General features: G+C 39.3%; 1 protein-coding gene across 1 annotated transcript; it reads left to right on the plus strand.

Annotated features, from left to right (window-relative positions):
* The first annotated feature begins 4,729 nt into the window (after positions 1–4,729).
* Positions 4,730–8,834, plus strand: LOC111233939. Its single transcript, XM_022761869.1, has 3 exons — positions 4,730–4,766; positions 7,482–8,457; positions 8,579–8,834. The coding sequence occupies exons 2-3, from the start codon at positions 7,954–7,956 to the stop codon at positions 8,783–8,785; spliced, it is 711 nt and encodes a 236-aa protein (XP_022617590.1). The 5' UTR covers positions 4,730–4,766; positions 7,482–7,953; the 3' UTR covers positions 8,786–8,834.
* Positions 8,835–11,763: the final 2,929 nt, after the last annotated feature.

Raw genomic sequence — 11,763 nt, forward strand, 5'->3', positions numbered from 1 at the left:
AACATTACATCAAGAAGACATCAATCAACAAGTACATTAACAAAGTTAAGACTTCTGTTGCTTAGTTATGCTGTGCTGTGCTGTGCCATGCTGTGCTGGGAAAGGTTAGGCCCAGTCAGTTAACGTTACCCAGTCCTTGGAACACACAAAGAGGTCCTTTCCAGTGTTGTTGTAAAGTCCAGTCAGTTGGGAGGCTTCCTGGTGGAGTATAGTCCTGTCTGGCTGTGTTGCTTTGCTGTTATCCCCTTTGTTCTCGAGGATCACGTGTAGAGCCTTCAGATGGTTTCAAGATAGAGTTTGAGGGAGTAAATGGGTACGTTTACTCTGTTGAATATCATGATGTAAAAGCTACACTGTGTGGGGGTACTAGTGCAGGCATTTTTTAGAGTAATGCCTAATCACAGAGCATGTCTGTGAAAGATTGGAAATTGTTTTGCTCTGTGGTCTGCCCCGACCTTGAACAGCCTGGTTTCCCTGAGATGATTTATGCATCACAGTGGGTCAGTGCTACATGTCCGAAAATGTATAGTAATCGCCCGTTCAGAGTATTTTATTTTTCTTAGTGTTTGTGAAGAGAGAGGGTGATTGCAACCAGAGGTCGTGAAGAAGGGCTATTATGCCTGTACCCAGTCACTCTGGAAGAATATGACGTGTGGTTTAAAACCCTTTTCTTTATCCAGTGGTGCGACTGGTGGGCTCTGCAAAATGTGTTAAATGAAGTTTCATGAAAGTATCGTAAATTCGAATGGTTGGTGACTATTGGACAGGATTATCTCGATCTGAATGACACCTATCTGTTTACACGTGTGAGAATGCTGATGGCACAAACCTGCCTAATGATGCCAACGTGGGTTTTGCGTGCTTTTCTCACAGGTTGATATAATGCTGGGAGATAGGCATATAACACAATCCTCCAACACATATCCATATCGTGGGATAATTGAATGTTTGATCAACTATGGAAAAGACACACTAGACACACAGTTCAGCACTGGTCTATTTTGTAAAGATATTAGTGGTCACATGAATGCCACATCCATAGATGGAGACAACCAGGGGCTTGTTTTGAGAGGCAGACACATTGGAAACAGCAGAATCATAGAATTAATTGCAGCAATACATGCAGATTTGTTTTTTCAAGAAAAACTATTGCTTACTGGTGTTGACATTTCTCTGAAATTTATACGATCAAAAGATAAATTCTCTCTAATGACTGCTACAAATACACAATATAGCGTTAAGATTACGTCAGCCAGCGTGTTTGTAAAAAAAGTTTCTGTTGCACCTACTGTCAGGCTGGCGCACAGCAGGGCTCTACAACACACTAATGCTAAATATGCTATACACAGGGTGTCTTTGAAAACTTTCTCCATACCTGCTGGAGCAAGGGTGTGCAACCAAGAAAATCTTTACATTGGACAGATCCCTAAATTCGTTATAGTCAGATTCGTTGATAACGAGGGCGATACGGGGAGTTATAAACTTAACCCATTTAATTTTGAGAACTATGACACAGAGTTTATATGTCTGTGTGCAGACCAGGGTTGGGAGGGTTACTTTAAAAATGTATTCCGATACAGTTACTAGTTACCTGTTGAAAAATGTAGTCAGCAATGTACTCCAAGTACCATAACATTAAAGTAATGTAACTTGATTACTTTCAATTACTTTTGCATTACTCCAATACCAAATATGCTAATAAAGACAAAAGAAACTAAATATAAATAAAATGACTAACTTTTGTGTATTCTGTAAGACAACTGAACAATGTAACCTTGTAAAATAAATAGAGTAGTAGTAGTAGCTTATAGTCCTACAAAGAAAGTGCTCAAGTCTTGACCACATAGTACAGTTTATTAAGCAAAAATAAAACTGTTTCTTTCACATGGCAGACACAATATGCTCTGTTTTAGTTCACATTATGAATTAAGAGCACATTAAGAGCCCAATATTGTTTTAAACACACTCAGTGTGTATTAGCGGTCTTACCTGTAAATGTTTATTCAAATTAGAAGTGGAGTCCTTGGATGATGACAGCAGTTTCACAGCTGGAAGGCATAACTTGCACTGTACGGTGTTGTTGTTCCCCTTTTCTGCTTGATAAACAAAATAATGGCGAAATTTCCATCCAGTAAAGGCACTTTTTTTCACTAGAGGCCATGCTGACAACTGCAAAGTTTCATAGCTGGGTCACGGTTCTGTGAGTCTCATTAAGTGTCGTAGTGGTGCGCGCGCTTGTCATGTGTGTGAGACATGCACGCCCCATCTCTCTCTATCTCTCCCGTTTCAGTGACAGCATAATGAAATGATGATTGACACATGTCACCGCAGCAATGGCGTAGCCGCAATTCGTATATCGGCCTATATATATATATATATATAAATAAAATTGTAATACTGCGAAATAATCCTTATTTTTACTAAATGTACCTGTAATCTGATTACGTCTTTTTTTTTTGTAACTGTAGTGGAATACAGTTACCTTTTTTTGTATCCTAATTACGTAACGCCCGTTACATGTATTCTGTTACTCCCCAAGCCTGGTGCAGACAGACAGTCTTACCCCGCAAGAGAGTATTACCAGCTGATAAAGACAACCGGACGTCATCTAAAAGAGAGATGGCTGGCCATAAGTGTCAAGATTTTGGTACGGGCTACACCTTATTCTTTTTCAACCTGTCACCCAATGAAGGATGTTCAGGGAATGTGTAGCTTATTAAGACAGGCAATATGAGGCTGGAAGTCCGCTTCAGAACACCGTTGCCCCGCACAGTTAATCTGATATGTTATTCTGTTTTTGATTCAGTTGTTGATATATCAAATAGGAGACAGGTACTACTGGACTACTATTAAAAATTAATAAAATAGAATTAACTAGTATTGTTGGAAAAATAATTATTAATGGTATTAAATTTCTTGTACATTGTATTTCGGTAATTGATCGCATGTATAGAGCATGCGATCAATTACCTAAATTGGTTGGCTATTTATATTACAAAACACAAACAAGGAAAATTTTTTTGACAGTTTTGGCAACCCACCTGACTGTGACAATTTCCTGTCAGAGATGAACGATTTCCTTGTGAAAAACTGCATTAATGTATCTTATTGTAGAAGACAGGTGCAGAGTAATAATGCTAAAATCTGTGGTCAACACTGTGTGCTTTTCCTATGTCACATACAAAAAGGGATACCTTATACAAAACTGATAAACATGTATGGAGTTAATCTTGCTTGTAATGATGCTATGGTGTGTTGATTTGTTGACAAAATATTACCCGGTGTATGCCATGGTTATCATGTGTACAATATAACTACTTGTAACAATGACAATTTTCAAAATAAAACAAATGAGAAGGTGATCATTTATCAATACTTTTCTTTATTCATGTTTCACATTGTTTAAAAGCACATATAAAAATGAAAACAATAAGATTACACATAGTTCTGTCATTGGTACATTTATGTAGCATAAAAAATACATTCATTCATTCTGTCTTTCTACTTTGTATATTGTATAATGTGTCCCTGTTTTTTTCAGTGTTTTTAAAAAACATTTTCAAAAGGATGATATATTCTGTACATAATAATAAAAAAAAGGTACATAGAAATCAGAAATCCAACCAAGCAGAAAAGTCCAATCTACACTGTAAACCCGAACAGTACTACAAACTCATAACTATTGCCAGCAACTAAATCAAAGTGGGCTAATTAGTTCACCCGACACTGAAACATTAAGTATTCTTAATTAATAATATCGTTTTGATTTCATAGGGCTTAGTATGTGTAAGTGAACACTGTCACTTAACTTGAAACGTCTAAGTTAACAGGCGTACGTGAGGGGACGTGACGTCTGACGTCACTACACCCAACTGTTCAGGGCACGTATCAAGAAAATTCAAGATGGCTGGACCTTAGCGAGGGATGCAACGGAACGAAGAAAGGAGGAAAAACATTCATATTCATCAAAAAACCTGCACAACAACGAACATTTTTTCGCCGTGCTGTTGCAAAATTGACTTTTATCTGTGTTTTGTGTTCCGGGGCACCCCGACTTCAGGATTTGAAAGTTTCGCGCGCGAAGCGGTGAGTAACGTAACGTTACAAAAGTTCTGCAAAAGTTCAATACATATAGTTATCTTTTGTTAGACACTGTGAATGTGTGTAATGAAGTTACATGCTACAATATAAGACATATTAACAACTGGTTTAAACTAAAGCTTACTTAGTAATTATCGTCAGTGTCGTTACTAGGCCCAGGTCGCTAACGTTACTTCGTTTCTGTCAACAACGTAACGTTAAGGGCAGTGGAAAGAGCCGTTCTTTGCCTTGAAAAATATGCAGAGGACGACTTGTTTCAAATATCGGTGAAATGTTTTAATAAAAGCAGTTGCTGCATATGTGAAAGTTTATTTTTTATTAGACATTGCAAAAAATCATAATATGTTGAGAAGGGTTGTCTAACGGAGTTGCCCTCGCCAATAAGGGATTGACAAAGTAATACACTATACATAATCATTTACGCATTTTGCATCTTAAGTACATTAAACTGTATGTGCTCACTGTTATGTTATAGTACCATAGAGCAGTTGGATATGAGAAGTTTGTCATTCTGAGCAACAGTGTTGGTGATTATTTTGATGAGTATTTGTTTATTTAAAAACACCATTTGGTTATGACGTTCATCATGATTTGGAAATAAATTACATTTGTTTATTCTCTCCCTGCAGGATTTGTGTGACCTCTTCTGCCCGCCCCAGTTCAAGGTAAATGGATTGGAAGTGCAAGTTGTGCTCTGTATCCTTGGACACACGTGCAAAGTTATTTAGGCATTATCAGTTGCACCATAACTACTTCTCAAGAGTCAGCCCTCTACCATGTTTGTACAGTGACTGCATTTGTACTTTCCGTCATTTAATGCAGTGAAAGCTCATTTTTCACGGTGTCATAGTGATACAGGTAGAATAAATGTGACTGATGGTTCACAGTCAGGAAGTGCATTTTTTACATGTCCCTTGTGTGGCACCAAGCAGATATTTTCTGAGGCATCACTATTTTCTCATTTAAGGAGTCATTTAAGAAATCATGAGGTGGTAGTATGCCCATACAGTAACTGCAGTTACAGTACAAATGCGTACTCATCCTTCAATGCACACAAAAGCCGAAACCATGCAGGCAGTTCAGATTTTGATACGAACATTGTATGTTCAGAAAAGAATGGTACACCAGACACACCTGCTGGTGAAAATGTTGAGGAGGGACCTGCTCAGTGTGAGAGCACAGACACCTTTGACCCTGTTGAGGTAGAGAGTCAGTGCGACACAGACACTTTAAGAGCGCAGCTGCACCAAAGTTTAGCATCGCTATTCTTAAAGATGAAAACAATTCTTCATGTGTCTGACCTGGCGACTCAGGACATAGTGGAGCATCTGACACAAATATTTTCCCTGTCCCAGCCTCTAGTCAAACAATCTCTTAGAGAAGTCTTAGAACATCATGACATCTCTGTCAGTGAAAATACTCTAGATGACATAGTTACTGCTGTTCTGGAAAGCAACATTCTTGTAAATGCCACAGCTAAAAGTAGAGAGTTATCTTCAACTAAAAGAAGGAAAACATTTGTTGAGAAAAACTACCCTGTGGTGAAGCCTGTAGAGTATGTGCTGGAGCCAGGACACACAGCAGTCTATGTTCCTATTCTTGACATGATTCAGAAAATGTTCAAACATACAGACATTCTGGACAAAATTCTAGAAACAAAGATGTCACAGGAAGGTCATTTCATGAGCCATCAAGATGGCTCATACTATAAGGAGAATGAATTATTCTCTTCGTCAGATGATCTAAAGCTACCACTCATTTTGTACATTGATGATCTTAAAATAGCAAACCCACTTGGAACATCACGGAAGATCCATAAACTATGTTCAGTCTACTGGGTATTTGCTGATCTGCCTAGTAAATATAGATCATCATTGCATGTGCTTCAGTTAGCAGCATTATGTAAGGTGTCTGATGTTCAGCGGGTTGGATATGAAAGATTGTTTGGTCCTCTGTTACGAGACATCCAAACTCTTGAGCAAGATGGTGTTTTTATTGAGTCCGTTGGTAAAGCCGTAAAGGGAACAGTCTTGTGTGTGTATGTATGTGTAGATTCTGCACAGCTACCAAAGACCAAATTCAGGCTCATGATGTTGGGAGTGGAGAATTCAGTGTGCGGACAAAAGCCAGTCATGATGTTGATGTTGATGCTGCACTGCATGGGGTTAGTCAGAGTGGTGTTCAGGGAGTCTGTGTTCTGAGGCAGGGTCTACAGTATTTTCATACAGTCACAGGCTTCCCACCAGATATCCTGCACGATCTTCTTGAGGGCATTGTGCCCATAGAGCTGGCCCTGTGTATTGGGAAAATGATCCATCATAAATACTTCACCCTGGAGTATTTAAACAGAAAAATTGTCTCATTCTCATACAAGCACACAGACAAGGTTGACAGACCTCAGCCTATCCCAAAGACCTTCACTGTGAAGAAAACAATTGGTGGCAATGGCCATGAAAATGCTACTTTGCTCAGACTACTTCCATTGATCATTGGTAGTAAAGTTCCAGAAGAGGATGGAGCATGGAGTGTACTCATGGATTTGAAAGAGATAGTAGAGCTGATGATTTGCCCAGTGTTTACAGATGAATCCATCCAGTATTTGCATATGAAGATACAGGATCATAGACACATGCTGCAGGAAGTTTTTCCTGATTTCACGCTCAGACCAAAGCATCACTACACTGAGAATTACGCTGACCTCATACGTTGTTTTGGACCTCTTGTCCATTTGTGGACGATGAGATTTGAGGGAAAACACTGCTTTTTCAAGCGTGTAGTACATGACACACAAAACTTCAAGAATGTTTTAAAAACACTAGCAAACAGACACCAACACATGATGGCATACTCTCTCAGTGCCTTATCCTTCTTCAAACTTCACCAGCAGACATCAAGCGTCTCGTCTGTGATGGTATCAGGGCTTCCTGATGTTGCAAAGGCATATGTCGAACACATGAAAGACAGCAGCATGATTTACAGCACATCAGTTGTCAATGTTGATGGAACTGATTATGGCGTGGAGATGTTTGTGTCTGTGGGACAGGAGGGAGGATTGCCTCAGTTCAGCAAAATTGAACAGATTCTCCTTGTCGATAACCAGATTGTCTTTCTTTGCAAGATACACACATCATATTACATTGAGCATCTGAGATCTTATGAACTTTCACCAGGGAACTTGACTGTCCACCTTTTAAAAGAGCTCAATGACACATTGCCTCTCTCTGCATACAGAACAGATGGAAGACTGCTCTTAACACCAAAACGGTTCATATTACTACACTGAAATTTCAGCTCATTCAAGGTAAATGGCTAATAACTTTGTTCAAAGATGATTCTTAATCACAATCAAACTAACTCTATTTACTGTTTTTTTGTTACAGTACACATCAAGATATGGTTACTCCGCAGAAATTTGTGCTCCGTGTATGTGTTGCAACAGATCTTGCCATGAAGCTCATTCTAACCGAGCGACCACAGTCAGTAGAAGAGCTCAAGAATATAATGCAAGAGAAGTTTAAGCCAAGGCTGGACTGTGACTTTACCCTTCAATATGAAGATCCTGACTTCGATGGACAGCTCAGTGTTCTTATGGATATTTAGGAGCTCCCTGAAAAAGGAACACTGAAAGTGGTGAGATCTGAAAGTGATGCATCCTCCACTGGAAGCTCCGACACAGACATACTTCCACATGTACCTTTAAGACAGCGTCAGAAAAATTGGCCAGATTGTTTCCCTGTGCCAACTTTTTCTTATGAAGTTGAGCATGTATGTGCACAGGGAAATGCTGACTTTGAAAATTCTGGGAAGACACTGAAATTAACAAGAGCCCAAAAACACAATATCCTGGAAAACATGGCTGAAACAATGTACAATTTCAAGCCATATCCACATGACAAGGAAGTGGGTATGGCTGCTGAAGCTCTAATAGCAGCTCATCCATGCCTTATAGAACATGGGAGTAAGAATGGATGGTATGGATGGAAGGTGGCCTTGAAGTTCAAGATGAGGAATTTTCGCACTAAGTTGGCCAGATCTGGTTGTGCAGAGGTCTCCATCAATGCAGGCAAGAGGAGCCGAACCAACCCTGAAAATGATCATCCTCATTCGAACATCAAAAGAGCCAGAAGAGCTGAGGTGAATTTCCTGCCCAACTTCCCCAGGGGAGAGAATGAGGCAACCTTGGAGGAAATGAGAGTACAAATCATACAAGAGACTGAAAAGACTGAGAGAGACCAGATACTGATAGAAAAGCTCATGCACACAACCTTTGCCCTTCGCCGCCAACACATTGTTCAAGGAAGTCCACAGGTGCGGGAATTCCTGGAGAACTGGCCGGCCTTGCAAATGCAGTCACAGGTAAATATATAGTATGTTTTAATTAGTAATAGTTAATAAAAGTAATTGATATTTAACATTTCATGTAGAAAATATCTGACAACTTCACATTGTTTTTACCTAAATATTTATATGTGTACAGGTGTTTGCAGAGTTTCATCGCATTACAAACCTGAATCTACGCAACCAGTTTTACTGTGAACTTGACCGATACACACCAAAACTAGTTGCACTGTATCGACAGAAGTCCTCAAGGACTGGAAAGGGAGCAGAGGCACTGCGAGAGATGCTGAGAATTTATGACTTGGAGGTAAGTTTATGTTTGACTTTTCCATGGGGACAATGCTGATCATACAATGTGTTGTCATTACAGATTACAGATGCCTTGATAGTAGTCAGTCATCCTGCTGAATCATAGATAGATTACTATTTTTAACATAACTGAAGCATTACATTGTTATACCAGTGACACGGACTGGGCATGCTGGCAAAATATTTCTATAAAGATTTTTTCTTTTTTCACAATCTAGGAAGAACATGACATCAACATGCGATGCACTCTGGCTCTTCGCGCACTTCCAGTGTATCTCCGGGAGGATGACACTGAATTCTACAAAACCTGTAATGTAAGTATTAGGGTTTCAGACGAGTATCTGCCAGTCACACACAGCGCCCACCCCTCGCCTACACACATTGTCTCTGCAGCCAGAGCTATGCTTCACTCTCGCACACACACAGTGACCGATCTCTCTGTGCTTGGCTTGACTCTAGCTCACATTGCTCTCTTCAGTACTCCTTAGGTTTTCTTCAGCTCGCCTCTATCTCGGTTTCTATGATATTTAAAGTTACTTAGGCTTCAATCTGCCTCCTCATGCTCCACTCCAGTATCATATTTCTACAGCAATAAGTATATATTACGTGAAGTGAGGAAAACTTCATGGGGCCACTTTGAGTTTCTACAACATAATATGAGTGATTATACAATTTTTTAAAAATGTTGATCGCCCTGCTTTTCACTTTCAGCATGTGTAAATAGATAGTAGCAACAAATTTCTAGTGAAGGTGATTCAGATCCATGCATGTAGCCATGGAACTGAACCCTCCACTATATCTAGAATATAAGATGACAGACTGAGACTCAGCATCTGATAAAATGACAGTTTCAGGCTGATGTGGAGAGGAGAGGAGAGAAGAGGAGAGGATATAGGAGAGTAGAGTTGAGGGAGAGGAGAGGAGAGGATAGGATATAGGAGAGGAGAGTTGAGGGAGAGGAGAGGAGAGGAGAGGAGGAGGAAGAAGAACAAGGAGAGGGGAAGGGAATAATGATATTATAAAGTTACTTGGTGAACTTGTTAAGGAAGAAATAATATATTTTGGCTCTACAAACAAGGATTGTGTCACATCCCTCTGGATTTGTCGTTATAACTGATTTTCTTGTGTTTTGCAGGGTGAAGATGAGATGGAGACCACTGACACACCGCTAGCGCTCCTCTCTGTGGTCCCTGACACCACTGGTTCCATCAGCTTCAGCCCTGAGAACATATCCATTGTGATAGAGGATGAAGTTGTTATGAGCGAGCTTCCCAGGTTGGCTGATGCATTTGTGGTGCTGCTTGGTTTAATCTATGCATTACACTTAGATTATCCAAAGAAGCTCACTCACACATTCACATTCATCCAGAAAGTGCTGATGTGTCTGGATGATAACAAACCACTGAAACCATGCCTACTCTCCCTGAAAAATGATTTGTTAAAGGAATAAACAAGCTGAGAAATGCCTGCCTGCACTCAGCAGGCAGGCATTTCAGCCAACATTATTACAGCCATGTTGTTCTGTTGTTCATTCTTAGATGTGTCTGATATTATAGACATGTCTGTTAAAATGTTGAAAGCACTTTTGCGTATGCCCAGTGGGCTTTTTATAAGTTTAGAATTAGAGGTACATTTTTTGTTTATTTTATTGTACTGCCTCCTTGACCTCATTGATCAAAATTTCAGTGGAAAATGACTTGATAATACATTGTAATCAGTTATTTTTTTCAAGTCCATGTAATTTAGTTTTTATAAGTATATTCAATCAAATCATTTAAGTATGAAGAAGACATAAATATTAAGTTAAGGAAATTTAAAAAGATTATGTTGAACTTAGAATATAGATTAAGTCAACTGAACACATATTTTTTAAGTATAGTGTAACTCAAAAAATTTATCAGGATAACTTAAAAGTTCTTATGTAATCAGTTACGACAAAAATTTTGAGTTTTCTGAACTTATTCGGGTTTACAGTGTAGGTGTCTTAAAACTCTTAGACCCACATGTATTAAGAGGGGTAGACCTAGTGAGCCAGCTAGCCTTCTCTTTTTTCTGGTGTCTGAGCTGTCATGGGTCATAAAACTCACTTCATTAGCCGGGTCATCACCCCCTTTAAATTCGGAAATAACAAGGTGTACCTGAGTATTTGGGATATCAGATAGTGGTATATTTAAACCGGCCAGTGTTTTTAAAAACATAGTCCATCCCATGGGTCTCGAAATGTCTGAGACATTGTGTGATGTCGTGACACTTTTTACCAAATCATACAGGTGTTAACAATGATTTCTCCCTGATCTGTCAAGAGATGACATTTTGTGAGCGGGTCAAAGCATCCAAAATGTATTCAACATTTTTTCTACTTCTTTTAGGCATGTGTTTTTAACACTTGTTCTATAATCATATCCTTTTTAGCGTTGCCATAATTAACGCCGGGTGTTGTGCCACTAGTATTGTTACTTTCACTGACAGGCAGTGATAAAGTTAATTAATTTTTTTCACGCTCACCCGGTCTCACCAGCAACAGGTATCTTTGCAGAATACCCGCATATTTTCTTAGCCTTCTCATACATGTCAGTGTCCAGTAGTTGCAACATGTCAATCATAGCCCTGTCCAGTTCATTTTGTCAGTCTTATGGATTCCTTATTTTGCACCTGTTGCTGCTGCTTTAATGAATCCAATTGATGTTGTGGAGCCAAAAACATCTTTTGGGTGTTTTTCACCCCTGATTCAAAAGACTTGTTATAAATGGAATAGCTCCGCCTAGTAAAGGTAAGAAAAATCCTCCCCCAGTCTGATTGATAGTCTCTTTTTCAAATGTCTGACTTTTTTGTCTGCGACTAGTCTGATGGTTGTCTTTTTCTTTTTTTAGCTGTTACTGTTTGTCAGTCTATCTCACACAGCGCATTAATAAAGTCTGCGCTCACATTACTAACAATGACCCTACGCACCCTCGGCTGTGATTTATATAACAACTCCAACAGAGCCAGATTTCTCTGCACATGTGATGACATTGT

Source organism: Seriola dumerili, unplaced genomic scaffold, assembly GCF_002260705.1.
Source record: "Seriola dumerili isolate Sdu_G_001 unplaced genomic scaffold, Sdu_1.0 BDQW01000432.1, whole genome shotgun sequence".
Taxonomy (NCBI): Eukaryota; Metazoa; Chordata; class Actinopteri; order Carangiformes; family Carangidae; genus Seriola; species Seriola dumerili.

Coding starts and splice junctions, on each gene's coding strand:
- LOC111233939 (XM_022761869.1), top strand. CDS start 7,954: ATGGCTGAAACAATGTACAATTTCAAGCCATATCCACATGACAAGGAA. Junction 8,458..8,578: donor CCTTGCAAATGCAGTCACAG/GTAAATATATAG, acceptor ATATGTGTACAG/GTGTTTGCAGAGTTTCATCG.